Raw genomic sequence first — 17,074 nt, 5'->3', positions numbered from 1 at the left:
ATAGCCTTCGAAGGGAAATCAAATGAATCTTTTTGTCCCCCTTTTTTGGAGGGAGGAAGGCAGGGCAATTGGGGTTAAGTGACTTGCCCAAGGTCACACAGTTAGTAAGCGTGTCAGCTGTCTGTGGCTGGATTTGAACTCAGGTCCTCCTGACTCTGGGGCAAGTGCTCTATTCACTGCACCACCTAGCTGCCCCCAGGTGAGCTCTTTCTTTCGACTGCAGTTTTGTGATATCCTAGAGTCTCTCTCTCTCTCTCTCTCTCTCTCTCTCTCTCTCTGAGGTGATGTCTCAGGATTTTCCCCACAAGTCAGTGTCCAGGTTTTCCTCCTGTCACCTGTTCATTTGGGACTCATTTAATACTGTTAGACCCAGAAGCTGAATGTACTAGTTCCAACTCCAGGCTAGGATCCTGTTCAAGGAGATTGACCTTGGTGGGGAGAATAGGGGCCACATCTTAAAGTGAACATTTTCACCTAAAATCCTTGACTTTCATCTTATTTTCTCCTTCCCTATCTCTGCTCTACTAACTCTTTGCACCATTAGTACGAGATTGTCATTTCTTTTCATACATGTTCTATTCTTTGAAATGCATGGAAACTCAGTGGAATGCCAGGAGAGGAGACAGAGAGGCAGGCAGGAGTATGCAGTTAACAGGTGGTGTCCCTGTTTAGGTGCGTAAGCGCCTTGGTTGAAGGTGAGGTCTTTGAGGGTAGGAGTAGGGTAAGCTCTCTGGAAAAGGAGAAATCTGTGAAATAGTTGTCACCAAAAAGGGCGGATAGGAAGTCTCTGAGACATGATGTTCTCTTAAGTTAAGAAGTTACTTGACTGGGGTGGCTAGGTGGCTCAGTGAATAGAGTACCAGTCCTGGAGTCCAGGAGGTCCTGAGCTCAAATCCAGCCTCAGACACTTAACACTTACTAGTTGTGTGACCTTGGGCAAGTCACTTAACCCCAATTGCTCTGCCCTGCCCCTGCAAAAAAGGAAGTTATTTGACTGGAGTGGGGTCTTTTGGGTCCTGGGAAAGGTCCATTCTAAGAGCTGTGGTCCTAGATTGATCGTAGTTTATTTGTTGATGTGTTAGGGTGGAGTACCAGGTTTGGGGCTTCTGTTCTAAAATTGTGAGCTATCCATACACCAAATATTAGATTTAAGAAGAATATGATATGTGCCAATGTTAAATACTTACTGGGTTGGTTTCGAAACAAAAAAGGGGTTAATTAGAAACTCAGTTCTGCTCACCAAATGAGATCTTCCTCCAAAGGTGCCAAAAAAGAAAACAGCAGAGGCAGGATCCCCCCCCCAAACTCTATTTACTCATGAATTATCAACTTCCTTTGAGAATTTTGGGGACCAGAAGATTGGCTCCCAACAGTAGAATGAAGCTAGGAATTCAGAAATGAGACTGAAAGCGAAAAACATACCTTCATGGCATATCCCATATTTTCATGTTCCCAATTACCAAGCCCAGTTGTGTAGCCTCCTTTCTCTTAAACTCAAATATATTTTCAGGGTAATTTTGGCACTGAAAGAAAAGGTTATCTTTCCCAAAGGACCTCCAGAAACCTAGCCATCTACTACAATCACTGCATTTTTGCATCATAGGATCCATGGGTGTGCAAATTTAATGCCATCTTTCTCAGCTATAGAAAGTGTGGACACTTAACATTAAGATGCCATTGGTTAGAAAAGAATGGAGCCCTTGCTGTAGTACCCTGAGACAGGTGATAATCTAAGCTTGGGACTTCCCACTTCTCAGCATGGTGTCCTTTGCCTACAGATTCCTTTTTCTGGAGGAAGGGGACCCACCCCCAACACCTTATGTTGTTCCAATTCCATTATATGACCTTGGGACAAAATGGAATGTTAAGAATGGAGTCGGAAGTTGGGAACCACGGTCAGCCCCCTGAGTTAGGCCATAACTCTGTTGACATCTCAGTGGACCACTGAAGTCTGAGGGAAGACAGAGGTCTGGTGAGATTCCTCTGTTCCCATAAAGAATAGACAAGAAGACATGGGAGAGAGACGGGCAAGTGGGGATCACCTATCACTCTGCCCCAGATCAGGGAGGGCTCTTCTGAAGGGCTGCCCTGGACAGTTTCATGTCTTGTGTTGGAGACATCAGTTCTGGAAAAGAAATCAGGCACTAGGGGCTCTCTGGAAAACTCTCCTTCCCTCAGACAGGTCGTATCCAAACCACTCTATATGCCCAGCTAACTGCCTTGGAAGGAGTTCCCTTCCTGCTGGATTTCTGTGCCCAACGACTCTGTGCTGTGAGCATTCTCCTTGGTATCTAGTGAGGGCTTTCATCCCAGGAGCTGTAGCTAGAGAGGAACAGAGCTAGAACAACTCACCCCCGCTTCACTGCCCCCACATTTTTATACAGGTGAAATCGTGTTCCAGTAAGCATCGGAGGCAGCCTCAGACAGGAAGGGAGGGCAGTGAGAGCAGGGGTGGTGCTAGAGTCGTCCAGCAATAGCTGGAAGAAGACTGTACCGAGGCCTGGGATGGGAATGGTACCCCTGTCCTGTCACGTTGCTAGTTGTGTAGATTGGGCCAGTCACCTGACCTCACTAACTTAGTCTCCTTGTAAAATGGGAAGACTGATGCTCTCATTGCCTACCTCGAGTGGAGGGTTGTGATGACCAGATGACAGAATCTGGGTTCAGCTTTAAGTGCCACCTAAGTGTGACCTAGACTCACTTGGCATTGTCGGTTTTGTCACATCAAGTATATGGACCTGAGGTCTTAAACATTTTTTTTTTTGTTAGCATCCGTTAGCTGGGCTCCTGCATACTTCCCAGCATCAATGAGGCAGTGTGAGACCCTCAAGGATGGTGGGGTCCGGGGCTGCCAGAGCCAGCTGAATAGCAGCCCAAGAGTGAAGTGTTCAATTTTGGCACCATAAAAATCAGCTAAAGCTTCAATCAGGGTTTGATTGATTGTTTGGTTAACTGTCTAGACTTAAGATAGTGATGGGGAAAACACTAATGGTGTGGATTAAATTTAAAAGCTTGTCTTGTTACATCTGAGTGCTGGTTGTTAAACATTTATCAGCACACGCATGGTAGAGCAATATGGGTCATATAAGTGCCTCATCTAAAGCAGTGGATTGTTTTGAGAGACTTTTTCTGGGATGGTGTCTTTAGTTCATAACTGCTCCAGGGTAGGGAATGCTTTTTGTGGGATAGAGTAGTTGTCCTGAAGTGTCGAGTGTGAGGGACGGGGAAGGGGAAGAGAATTAGCGTTTATTTCGTGCTTACTATGTGCCAAGCACTTTACAAATATTATCTCCTTTACCCTGTGAGGTAATAACTGTCTGACTTCTTATCTCTGGAGTCTAAACTGACTACTCAGTGTGGGGACAGGCCATGGCCTAGATGAAGTTCTTAGCTGGAGCTAAAAGAGAAGAATGGGCCTGATGTGGGCCTGAGTCTCAGAAGAGTGTCTGGGAGTGAGACCAGCTAGCTGTCCAGAAGCCTGGGGGCAGGGAGGCTCAAGGCTTCTGTTTGGCCGTGTGGAAGCCTGCCGGTCCTCTAGAGTTGGTGTCCTCTCTTCATGCCCCCTTGCTTTTGTCCCTCGGATCTTTTCTGCCATCCCCTTACAGCCTTTCAGGTTCTTACATATGCTTTATTTTTCCTTTTGCATATCCTCAGTCCTTGGGGATCAAATGAGATGTATACACTCTCTCTCTCTCTCTCTCTCTCTCTCTCTCTCTCTCTCTCTCTCTCTCTCACACACACACACACACACACACACACATACACATATACACAATTGAGAGGCGCCATTTAAATTTCACATTTGGAAGCTGATGTCTGCTTTCCTATAGCTTGTTAATCAGTCTCAGGATAGCCATTAAAGACGAATGAAAGTCATGTCCTCAGCTGCTGGTAGAACATGTGTTGACCCAGAAGGAGTATCTTGCTCTGGGAATCAAAAATGCCAAGATGATAACCTAACTCTTAGTCCATTAGAAGTGGTTTCGGATTGGTGCTACGAAGTGTCGTCTTCCTGGGAGGGTGCTTGTGAGGCTTGCTGCTTGTCTAAGGGGGCTGTCTCCTCTGTTTCTGCAGGCTTTTCGGGGGTTTGGTGCTGGATATAAAGCGGAAGGCCCCATGGTACTGGAGTGACTATCGTGATGCGCTGAGTTTACAGTGTCTGGCCTCTTTTCTGTTCCTGTACTGTGCCTGCATGTCACCAGTGATCACCTTTGGGGGATTGCTTGGAGAAGCAACTGAAGGACGAATAGTAAGACCTTTTATTAACTATAATGACCATGATAATGATGAAGAATAGGGGGATGGCAGCACTGTCTGGTGCAGAGAGTCTTGAGGTAGGGCATTAGGAGATGTGAGTTCTTACCCTAGCTTTGCTAGTCAATCACTTGGCAAGTTGCTGAATTTCTGGATTTTATTTTCCTCTGTATAACAGAGAGAACAATTTCAGCCCTTCCAGGAATAATGAGAGGTTAAAAGAAGATAATCAATATAAGTAATCTGCAGCTAACAGAGACATAGAAATAGAAAGGGTTGTAGTCATCTCTTTCTCTTTTGACTTTCAATTATCCACAACAGATTTTTAATTCCTAGTTAATTTCTGACCCTTCTGGGCCAACTCCTCATGTTGTGGAGATATTCTCAGGCAGTGTAATTTATTTTTAATGTTAGCATAATTAAAAATGGAAAGTTCTTGTCAGAAGTCCCATGGAAAATTCCCATCCTATATTCCAATGACAAATCAAAATAATTTGGAAATTATTTGCTGCTTTATATCTTATATTCCTCGGGGCAGCTGGGTGGTACAGAAGACTGAGTGTTGGGTCTGAGAAGATACCTCTCCCAAAATTCAAATCTAGCCTCGGACACTTACTGTGTGACCCTGGGCAAGTCACTCAACTCTGCTTCAGTTTCCTTATCTGTAAAATGAGCTGGAGAAGGAAATGACAAACCACTCCAGTATCTTTCCCAAGAAAACTCTATATGGGATCCTAAAGAGTCAGACACAAATGAAAACGACTTGACCACATCTTATCTGTCACTACACCCTGTATTCATATACATTCAATAAGAGTTGATATTGGTATTATTAGCCCTAGTTAACATTTATATAATTTGTTCAGCACTGACATTTGTCTTCAGCAATTGCCTCCCAATTTTTTTTTTTTGCTAGAGTGGTGGGCTCACCAAAATGCCACAGTGTCCCAACAGCTTAACAAACAACAATATTTCCTAGTATGGGAGTGAATATTATATTCTTTAAAAACAGTCTCAAAAGATATTTGTATACTTTGATTGCATGATAGCTCAAGAAGACTCCCAGGAGAAACTTTTGTCAATTTAAACTAGATTTTCAGGTGACTGACTGCCTGATATCCCATAATGTGTGGACAATAGTATTGTGGTTCACATCAAAAAAAAAAAAAAAGAGTATTGAATTGAGCTGCTGCTCAGGCAAGGACAGAGAGATGGATGAACTTGGGCACCTGAATTATTAAAGGGAGAACATTTTATGCAGGGAAATATTAGACAGTTTGTACACATTACTTTTGGTAAGGTGAAATGCAAGTAAATGACTTTTAAGACACATAGAAAGTCTAAGTAGAGTAGATAGAATAATATTGCCATTTATTGATCTGATATGGAATCAGTGATGAATTTTGTTCCTTGCAGAGTGCAATTGAATCTTTATTTGGAGCCTCGATGACTGGAATAGCCTATTCCCTGTTTGCCGGGCAGGCTCTTACCATCCTGGGGAGCACTGGGCCGGTGCTTGTGTTTGAAAAGATTCTGTTCAAGTTCTGCAAGTAAGGCCTTCCTTTTTAGAAAACCTTAACTTGTGTGGTTTAGTGACCCGGCTAAATTCCAGGACCTTGGGTAAAAAAGGATGAGAAGGTTAGGTATGGCACTTGTGGTTTCAAATTTGAATAGTAGTCCTTGGGCCCTGCCATCTAACAAGGGATGTCCGTTAGTGCACCAGCTCTCTGTTGGATAGCTCTAAGCAAACGTTATTAGGCAGCTATCCTGTCTTCTTAAAGAACTCTACAACTTTTCTCAGGGGTTTGTTCCACTGAACTCAGAGAATCCCAGCTTTGTATACCAGCCCCATAAGCCTGACCAAGTCACAAAACTTCTCTGGGATTTGGGACGTTGACTTGGAAAAAGGAAGACCCAGGTTCCAATCCTAAGTCAGATACTTATTGGCTATTTGACTTTAAGCAAGTTACTTAATCTTTTTGAACCTCAGTTTCCTCATCTGTAAAATGTATATGGGAATAGCATGATGCATGTAAAATGCTACAAAAACCTTAAAGCATTCTAAGTGTGAAGTAGTAATAGGAGTGGTGGTGCTGGCATCTGTCTCTTTTACTAGGTTTTTATGAAGATCAATTAGTATAACTTATGTAAATTCCTTTACCAACCTACAAGTGCAACATAAAAATCAACTATTTTAATAGTCAAGAAATTCTCCCTATATCAAATCTGAATCCCTTTAGTTATAACTTTATTTACATTTACTGAGCCCAGGCAGGCAACTTGTTCCCATCATACTGTGAGGGCACTATCAATGAGGTAATTTTCCTTATCTTTTCTCACCCTGTGCACCCTTTAACTTATGTATGTCAGAAATGGGAAGGTAGAGTCCCTCTGCCTCCCTCTGTAGAGTGGGAGCAGGCCTCGCTGCTTCCTCATCCCTGACATGTTTGTTAGGGATTGCCATCTAATAAAGTAGGAGGGAGAGGCCTTGTGGTGAGGTCAGGATCAGGAAGAGCAGGGTTCAAGCTCTTTCTTTGCAGCATGAGCTGTGGACAATGTGGGCAAATCACTTCAGTTGCAGTGCTTTGCTACACAACTCAGAATTGCAAAGAAGTAGTTAAGCTGTACTGGTAGAGCAAGTTTCCTCATTAGGAGCTCACTACATCGATGAAATCACTGGTTGGGATAAAGCAGAAATGTAGAATGAGAAGTATTGGAGGTGATGTTCAAGATAAGAAACTTCTCTTCCCTTCCTCAGTGTCACATATACCCTAACCTAATCTTTGTGAGTGAAGTAGAAGGTATGAAGTGAACCGGGGCTGGATTTCTGAGCCCTTAGCTCAGGACAGAAGGCCCTTAATTAGATGTGTGCATTGATGCTTTTGATTTATTTTGGCTTTGTTTCAGAGACTATGCCCTCTCCTATCTGTCCCTTCGAGCTTGCATTGGACTATGGACGGCTTTCCTCTGTATTGTCCTTGTGGCAACGGATGCCAGTTCTCTTGTCTGCTATATTACCCGCTTTACTGAAGAAGCATTTGCCTCGTTGATTTGTATCATTTTCATCTATGAAGCAATAGAGAAATTGATTCACCTGGGGGAAACCTACCCCATCCACATGCACAGCCAGCTGGACCACCTTAGCCTTTACTAGTAAGTTTGAGCTTTTTCTTATTATGTGAATAGGGTTTTGGTCTGGAGCATGGCTGCTCCATGATGAGGCCCCTGCAAATTAAACATATATTTCTGGAGCCCTACTGGGAACCAGAGTTGTAGATGTAGAAACCTTGGGGAACACCCCCAGCAGTGAAGGAGTTAAGAATGGATCTTTGCAGAAAAGTCAGAGAAACTAAAAGGAATTCTGGCATCACAGAAGGCCCTGTTTTCATTCTAATTGTGGCCCTTCATGTTATCTGTGAAATGAGATGGCTGGGGGGGGGGGGGGGGGGTCTTTAAAATTCTTTTTAGCTCCAAGATTCTTTGAATTTGAAAAGCCTCAACAAATGAGGGATAGGGGTGTCTTTGAATCAGCCTTTGAGTATATAGAGTAATATGGAGAACATCCATCCTTTGTTTCTTCTGAGGATAAGGTGAACAAGAAAAATATGATATTACATGAATAGGGATTTAAGTTGAGTAGTGCAGGCGAAAATCTTCCTTAGCATAAGGATTTTTGAAATCAAGGAGATAGTAAACATTCCTCTTTTTTGGAAAAAATATTCAACTATCTTCTTTAAAGGACCCTTTTTATATCTAGGATTCTGTAATTTTAGACCACAAAGGTCTGGGAACCCAGACTGTTTACTAGATTACAACTCAAAATACTATTGCTTCTTCTTGGCTGTGACTATTTCAAGAAATTCTCATTAGAGTTATACATGACATTCTTTCTTGTCATCTCTAGAAACTTCTGATTTTTCAACCATCTACTCTCTGGAGTCAGGTTCTTGAAATACTAACCAGGGAGATTTTAGACACCTGGAAAAAATGTCCAAGCTGTTTTGCTCAAGCTTCTTCTTGATCCATCCCTAGTTCTGTGTATCTCAAAGAACCTTAGTGATTGTCCAATGTAACCTCTTGGATTCAGGGGAACAGTTAACTTCAAAGCCCCTGAGATGTAAGGGTACAAGCTGATGAAATCACACCCATACCCTCTTGTGTACTTCCAAGGTTTTTCTGCTGTCCCAGTGTGAACCTTGGGGACCAAACAAAATGCACTTGGGGCCTCTCATAGCACCTGCCAAAGTGACATAGCACCACCAACTCCATTGGAGGACTTGGAATCCAACTACTATTGGATGAAATATTTCATATGCAGACACTATTCAACCACTGGTGATGGGGAAATTTGTATTTTGCAAGGCAGCCCTACCATTGTTGAACAGCTCTTATTGTTAGAAAGTTCTTCCTTGTGTTGAGCCAAAAGCTAAATCTCTGTTATTTCTAATTATTCCTTCTGGAACTACACAAAACAAATCTATTATTTCTCCAGACTAGAGCACATTAGACTTTTTGAAGGCCATCATCATGTCCTTTAAAATTTTTTTTCTAGGTTAAATATACTCAGCCTCTAAACCATTCCTCATAATCAAGTCAATTCAATAAATGTTTATTAAGTGCCTGTGATGTGTCAGGCACTGTGCTAAACACTGGGTACAAAGAAAGGCAAAAGACAGTACTTGCCCTCAGGGAGCTTAGGTTTGGGGGAGATAGCATGCAAGCAAATAGATACAAAGCAAGTCATATACAGAATAAATAGGAAATAATTAAAAGAGGAAAGGTACTGAAATCACCATATTTCACCACATAATTATCCATAATTTCCACTGCGTAATTGTTGTGCTCTGTTTTGTTTTGAGTCCAAAAGTGGGTTTGTAACCTTTTATTGAGTAATTGTCGCATGGGCTAATTCAAGCTAAACAGCCTGAGCAGCGATGCATTGGATGCATCCGGCCGCGGCTCGTGGCGCCATTTATCTCTCGGGCGGCGGTGTGAGCCCGCATCTGGGCTTCTCAGAGCATGCACGTTGCCACTATTCAGTTTTACCGTATATTCACAAATACTCTGTGCATCCTAATCTTCCGCCAAAGGCAGTCTAGTAATAAATTATTTTAAAATAATGTAGCTCAGTTTTTAAAAGCTTCACATAAAAATTCAACATAAAATCGACAGCAATTATGTGGTGAAATACGGTAAAAGGGGTTGGAGAAGGCTTCCTATAGAAGGTGGGATTTTTAGTTGGAACTTAAAGGAAGCCTGGGAAATCAGAAATCAGGCGAAGGAGGGGGAGCATTCCAGGCACGGGGGCAGCCAAAGAAAATACCTAGATCTGAAAAATGTTTGTTTTTGTTTCGTTTTGTTTTTTGTCTTTTTGGAGGGGGGAAGGCAGGGCAATTTAAATGCCCAAGGTCACAGCTAGTAAGTGTTAAGTGTCTGAGGCCAGAATTGAACTCAGGTCCTCCTGACTCCAGGACCGGTGCTCTATTCACTGCACCACCTAGCTGCCCCGACTTGATTTTTTTTTTAACCAAAGCGCAGGACATGATATTTTTTTTTAAGACATGACATTTTTAAAAATAAAATTTTATTGAGATGGTGTTTTTACATCATCTACATTTCCCATTATATTCTGTCCTCCCCCTCCCTTAGAGCAGTATATTTGTTGCTGTTGTTGTTTAGTCATGCAGTCGTGTACGACTTTGTGACCCCATTTTAGGAGTTTTCTTGGCAAAGATACTGGAGTGGCTTGTGATTGTGATTGTAATCTCCAGCTCATTTTACAGATAAGCAAACTGAGACCAACCAGATTAAGTGACTTGCCCAAGATCACACAGCTAGTAAGTGTCTGAGGCCAGATTTTGAACTCAGATGTTCTTGACTCTAGGCCTGGCGCTCTACGCATTGTGACACCCCACTGCCCCCAAAGCAACATGTACCTTATGACAAAGAATAAAAAACAGGGAAGAGGCAATTCAGCAAAAATAATCAACATATTGACAAAGTCTCATCATATCTTCAGTGGTCCACACCTGTATTCTCCTACCTCTGGAGAGAAGCGAAGGGAAGGGCCCTCTCCTTCTCCTTCTCCTTGCTGGGGACCAGACTTGGGGATCACAATTTCAGTTTTCTTGGTCCTTGTTCTTCCCATCTCCATTGTTGTAGTCGTGGTGCGCATCATTCTCCTGGTACTGCTTCTTTTACTTTCCTTAAGTCTTCTCGCACTCCTCAGTAATTCATCCTCGTCATTGTTTCCTGTGGCACAGTAACATTCAGTTCCATTGATGCACCACAGTTTGTCTAACCACTTGCCAATGAGTGAGCACCTCTTGTCCTCCTTTGAAAGAGTGCTTTTGGGAATGTTGTGATACAGAGGAGCAATTTGACCTCTTTGGAATATACTCCCAGCCTGTGGATCTCTGCTATACTTATTTTTAAAAATAAATTTTATTGATTTGCTTTATTTTTATGCCATGTTCATTTTCTTCTATACTTTTCCCCCTTACACACATGCCAGTACTGAATCCTCTAAACAATTAAGCAGCAATAATTGATACAGTAACCACATCTAATAGCTTATTCAGCAGTTGGCCCACATAGCTAGGCTGGGTGACCCTAGGCCAGTCCCTTAACTTCTATTTGCCCTAGTTTCCCTACTGTAAAATAGGAATACTAACAGCACCAACCTGCCAGGGTTGTTGTGGGGGTCAAATGAGGTAATCCTTGTAAAGTGCTCAGAGGCACAGGGCCAGGTACCTCAGGCACTTTATCAAAGGCCATTCCCTCCCTCTCTGGTAGCGCATATTATGTACATTGCTATTGAATGTTACTGTCACCTCTTGAGAGCTTTTGGAATTCTCATTTGGCCATTCCCATTGGCTTTCCGTCCTTCCCAGTTTGGTAAACCTGCTTTCTCATTCTTCATCCAAGCCATTGACACCCATGCATTATTTCTTACGCTGATGCTTTTCTCCCTGAAATCTCTTCCATTTGCTCCTAGTTGCAGGTGTACTATCCCAAAGGACCCCAGCAATCACACGCTGCAGTACTGGAAGGACCACAACATTGTGGCAGCAGAAACCAGTTGGGCCAACCTGACCGTCACTGTAAGCTGAGGAGCAGCTTAGCTGCCAGCTGTCAAATATACCAGCAGGGCAAGCTCCAGATTGAATCGAAAGAGAGGAAATAGGGTCACCCTCAGTTGGATCTCTTTCTTGGGGAAAAAAACTTTATTAATTATTCATGATGTCCTCTCCCTTTTAAGACCAGGAGGACATGATCTTATAGCTCTTTTCAAATGCAGAGGGGAGAATGTGAATCTCCCTGGGATTCTTTCCTTTTTTGCAGGAATATTATTAGGGTAGCTATAGCAGCTTGCATAACTTAGCCATTTAAGGACTTCCTAGTTTGGTTTTGCCATTTGGATGTATTTTGCTTAGGGAAGGAGAAGAATGGGAGGCAGAAGGCCCTTGTACCAACCTGCTAATCCTATATTTAGGGGAGAAATGGGCACATTCTTTATTACCCGTTCCCTCGAAGTGTTCCATTAAACAGAAGATAACAGGGATAGTTAATGACGTATATTTCCAGTATTCTTTTTTGTCTTGGCAATATAGCTAATGAACTATAGCCCTGGTATAAGCAGTCTAGAGTACTTTGCCAGTGATTTCAGGCATAGCTCTAGCTATTGGCAGAGATTAGATTGCTTCTCAGTAAGATGTATTTTAGAGTCAGTACAAGACATTCACACACTGGCACTCCCTTCCATCCCACATCTTCTCATTAACCCCTATTACCCAGTGAGGCAGCAACTGTATAAGAAGGTGAAATATATGCCAATGGCAACCTAGATTCCATACCAGCGGTGAGGGGAAGAGGGCTGGGCAGTAACCAATGATGCTGGCAAGCTGCAAATTGCGGCCCATCCTGTAGGCCAGCAGAGGTGAGGATGCTATCTAGAATGCTGAGACTTCAGGGGGCTGGAGGTAGAAGAGTCTGCATCCTAACTTCAGGGCTTATTTACCGGGCTTTCTTGTATTGGCCTTTAATCATTTGGGATGTTTGTTTCCTCAGGAGTGTCAGCAGATGCACGGAGAGTTCACTGGATCTGCCTGTGGTCACCATGGACCTTACACACCCGATGTGCTCTTCTGGTCCTGCATTCTCTTCTTCACAACCTTCATCCTCTCCAGCACATTAAAGACGTTTAAGACAAGTCACTATTTTCCAACCAGAGTAGGTTACTGGTTTCTTAGATCATTCAAATTCATATTCAGCCAGGATGTTCATTCTGGGCAAAAAATTAATTCCGCCTTATGTTCTAATGTCGAGTCAGTGGACGACAGCCTGTTCTCAGCCTCCATTCACCACTCGCCCCTTGTAACTTGCTGATCACATTCTGGGGGTGGAAGTGTACATGGAGGGAGGGGGAGCAGATGTCCTATGCTACACAACAGTGTTCTCTTCCAGTGGTCTTCTATCTGTCTTCAGAGTTTTAGCGAGGGTGAATGAATTAATCGGTATATGTGGTTTGGTTTAAGAGGATATTGATGTTTTCTGTTGTCTGAAGACAACTGTGCTCCTTTCCAGCCATTCATGTTTTGGCTCCATAGAGAAGTGATCTTGCTTATAGGTATAAAATAAGGAGATTTAACTAGATTTTTTAAAAGTTCCTTCCAGGGAGCGTCTAGGTGGCACAGTGAATAGAGCACCGGCCCTGGAGTCAGGAGGACCTGAGTTCAAATCCAGCCTCAGACACTTAACACTTACTTGCTGTGTGACCTTGGGCAAGTCACTTAACCCCAATTGCCCTGCCTTTCCCCCTCCAAAAAGCAAAAAAAAAGTTCCTTCCAGTTCTATGGCCTATGAAATCCAACTGACATGCAATACAATCTAGAATGGAGTTTGATGCTAAATTAAGTGACTCCAGGAGTTCAGAGGAGAGCTTGTGGGGCTTTGGTTAGGCTGGTTTTCCAGAAAGATGATAGCTGTAGTGTTCAAGTGATACCCCCACGTGCTGTTAGTGAATGTATGTTATTACAATAGAGAGTTGTGCTCTCTAGTGGAAAGAGCTCTGGGCTGGCAGTCAGAGGACCTGAGTTTGAATCCTGACTCTGCCGCTTACTGCTGGGTGACTGTGGGGAAGTCATGTGAGCTTTTATGTCTCCATTTCCTCATCTGTAAAATGGGGATCCTTGCCCTTCTAAGGTTCTTGTGAATAAAATGCTTTGTAACTGTGGTGAGCTAGAGTAGAGGGTGCTCCTCCATCTGGCAGCACGCGTAGAAGTAGACCGGCCATATTTCTCACAGTTATTCCATCGAGTGGGAAACACAGCATCAAAGCAAGGAGGAAAAATGATAATAAATGCATCCTCCTGGTTTAGGTCCCCACAAAGTGACAACCATAATCTTCTCGGATGAGTATGGGGTAATAGCCAGCATTTATGTAGTGCTTTAAGGTTTTAAAGAGCTTTATAAATATCCCACTTGATCTTCACAACAATCCTGGGATTATCTCCATTGTACAGAAACTGAGGCAGACAGAAATGAAGTAATTTTAGCTTGCCCAGGCTCACAACTAGTATGTATCTGAGGCTGGATTTGAGCTCAGGTCTTCCTGCCTCTAGTCCCAGCTCTCTGTTCACTGCCTGGGCTAGGAAGAAATATCACAGAATCCTTTTTAGCAAAAATCCATAACAGCCAGCTATAGAACTCATTATAGCTTATGGTTAAATGTAAATACTGATCTGCAAAGAGTCATTTGCAGGCCTTATTGCTGTTACTGAAATAACTCCTGGTTATGTAATCCGAGTATCATGTATGTATATACCATATTTACTGTGTTATATTTTCTTCTCATCCAGGCATGTCTAGATACCGTGTTTCCCTGATAATAAGACCTATCCTGAAAATAAGCCCTCCCCTTACTGTGTAAGATTCCTCTAAAATAAGCCCTCCCCCAAAAATAAGCCCTACTGAGATTGCTACTGTAGTGAAGGTGATCCCCTGCGCTACACGCTACATTATGGTACCCTCTGTATGTACTGTCCCCCCGCCCCGTGAAACGCACACCACGCTCCGAGCTGCATCCAATCAGAGCTGCAGCAGTGAGCGCGTCATCCTGTTCTTCCCCAGTGATTTGCTTATTGAACAAAGGTACATTTTTTTGTTCACATTTACCTGTTTATTAAAATTGCTGTCAATGTTCATTAAAATAAGCCCTCCCCTGAAAATAAGCCCTCTGGTGTTTTTCTGTCCAAAAAAATTAATAAGACAGTGTCTTATTATCAGGGAAACACGGTACCTACTGGGTGAATGATCTGGTAAATTACTCCCTCTTTCCATGTGCACAGGGGCTAATTTGTCTGTGGCCTAATCTGAGGGTTGTCTGTATAGAGCTAATTAAGTGGTCCCTAGAATCTAAGATTGAACCAGATCCTGCCTCTCCAACATCCAACTGGATTCAGAAGCTAAAGCTTTCCCTTCACTGGCTTGACCAGTATTTAAATGGTCTCCAGAGAGGGGGGCAGAGGAAGAATTGAGGTCAGGTTCATCAGACTATTGCCTGGCACCTTATCCTGGTCACACCTCAAAGTCCTTGGGTTGTATGCATAAAACCTTATATTTCATTATACTATAGAGTACTGCTATAGCACTGATATTTTATTCTGAGGATTTTGAGGCCCTTTTTTTTGGAGGGGGGAATGCAAGGCAATTGGGGTTAAGTGACTTGCCCAAGGCCACACAGTAAGTGTGTCAAGTTGTTGAGGCCACATTTGAACTCAGGTCCTCCTGACTCCAGAGCCGGTGCTCTCTATTCACTATGCCACCTAGCCTCCCCTGAACCCCTTTCTAATGCTAATTTTTACAACATTTTCTAAGTTTCTCATCATTTCTTCCTCCAGGTACGCTCCATGGTGAGTGACTTTGCAGTTTTCCTCACCATTTTCACAATGGTGATTCTTGATTTTTTAATTGGTGTACCATCCCCAAAGCTACAAGTTCCAAGTGTATTTAAGGTAAATAATTCATGTGATGTATATCTTCTGCATTGTTTCAAAGAATGTGGTCCTAAGCTGGGCTTTTTAAACAGCCTGGCCTAGGATGAGTTCTAGAGCATCCCCCTCCCTTGCCCCATGTGCCCCTCAGACAGAACAAAAAACATTTCCAAAGACATTTGGAAAAACATTGATTTTTAGTCTGATGCTAAAGAACATTATAGTTTTCCTTTTAGTCCAAAGACAATGGAAACAGTTGTTTAATTAATGGAAAGGTTCTGGCAGTTGTAACGAAGATGCTTACTAGTCCTTCTTTTTCTTTTATTTTGTGTATTTGGTGTTAGGGTTTTACAACCTAATGTGAAAATTTACCAAAACATACATCCAATAATATAAAAAGTGGGGCAGTGGAAGCACTGGAACAGCTTGGGGACCTTGTGCTTCTGATCAATTAGTAGACATCTATTGTACTGCAAGGTTTGATCTAAAGTAATGTGAGACAGAGTCTGTGCCGCAAGGAGCTGACAGTCTAGTTGGGGAGATATGCCTTAACCTCATAAAAATATTCCACATGCCAAATGCATAGCCCAGAAGACACTGAGTACCTGAGGAATCCAAGAAGGGAGATTGCCGTGGGATGAAATGAGGAGGGAAGTCTTTGTGGAAGAGGTGCTCTATCAGCACGTCTGCCTTAGCTGGAGAATAGGAATGCTCCCAGAACCCTCGTGGTGTCCCTCTGCCCTGATCCCTGGCTCAGGCAGATGGCTGAATGAGCAGGGGAGGAGCCCCAGCTACCACGTCTCCACCCCAGGCTCTGTCAACAGGGAGGTGAGGAGAGAGGATATGGGTGTGCTAGGTAAATCATAAGAGTTATTCTTAGGACAGTCATAAAAATGGTAAAAGAATTAAACCTACTTGCATGGGAAAGGAGGAAAGGAGGGCATATTTTCTAATTCATAAATACATACTTACAAGTGTACCCATGTACAAATGGCTCCTGTCCATTCCGGCTTCCTCCAAAGATCCTGCTGTTCCAGACAGTCAGTGAAGAAAGGCAACTTTGAAAGGACTTGTAGGTGCCCAAGCCTAGGTGAGCCGAGTCCGAGGGCCAGTCTTCCTAGCAAGGCCTGGCCTTCCTAGGAGGGAGACAGATTCCTCTGTGCTAAAATGCCTTTCCCTTTGTTACTTAAACTTCTGCACTCCACTTTGCCATGCAGACTAACATTCCACCAACTGAAAATACATTTTTGTTAATAAGCATCTTTTAAAAGTGTAAATTCTTCAGGAAGAGTTATGGGGCTATCAGCCACTTACCTCCTAGGGTGCCACTGGATTGCTTTTAACCTAACCAAAAGCAGCTGCGCTGAAGGAATGGGATTTTGGGTTGATTGATCAGAGTGTGGTTAAAGGAGGAGGCAGCTGTCTGCTGGAGAGCCCAACTCCCAGCAGTACTTTCACTTGCTTGCTCCCCAGGAATCCCATATGCTGTTCACTCTTTCCTTAAGATGTCATCATAGCTCTGGTGGCCTTTGAGACAAAACATCTTTGTCTTACCTGGCTGGGATGTCAAATTCATAGTTATCTAATGCTGCTGCCCATCTCTGGCAAGTGTCTAACGTGGCACTCATCAAAGTTTGTCAGCGGATTGTTGTCAGACCACATTTGTGATTTAACTCCAGACACGTAATCTATGAACTTTTCTGTGACAAAGTACTTCAAAGGCAAGGATTCCAGCTTATATATGGCACAGTGAGTTGAACTATCACCAGGGCCTCTGCTGGCAAACACATTTGTTTTCTAGTGATACCAGACTTCTCACAAGCCTA

The 17,074-nt window shown here is 43.1% G+C and overlaps 1 protein-coding gene across 1 annotated transcript in view; it reads left to right on the top strand.

Annotated features, from left to right (window-relative positions):
• Positions 1 to 17,074, top strand: part of SLC4A8 (solute carrier family 4 member 8) — a 76,364-nt gene that overhangs the window by 48,375 nt on the left and 10,915 nt on the right. Inside the window, exons 12-17 of the mRNA XM_069092526.1 lie at positions 4,075 to 4,249; positions 5,671 to 5,804; positions 7,162 to 7,407; positions 11,252 to 11,357; positions 12,325 to 12,486; positions 15,156 to 15,269. Coding sequence (XP_068948627.1) covers positions 4,075 to 4,249; positions 5,671 to 5,804; positions 7,162 to 7,407; positions 11,252 to 11,357; positions 12,325 to 12,486; positions 15,156 to 15,269 — 937 coding nt within the window. The remainder of the gene's footprint in view (positions 1 to 4,074; positions 4,250 to 5,670; positions 5,805 to 7,161; positions 7,408 to 11,251; positions 11,358 to 12,324; positions 12,487 to 15,155; positions 15,270 to 17,074) is intronic.

The sequence above is a fragment of the Petaurus breviceps genome, unplaced genomic scaffold (genome assembly GCF_028583685.1).
Source record: "Petaurus breviceps papuanus isolate PSGF00001 unplaced genomic scaffold, PetGlider_PUasm1.0 191, whole genome shotgun sequence".
NCBI lineage: Eukaryota > Metazoa > Chordata > Mammalia > Diprotodontia > Petauridae > Petaurus > Petaurus breviceps.
Note: the sequence above shows the minus strand (reverse complement) of the source record. Positions and strands in the feature narration are given on the sequence as shown.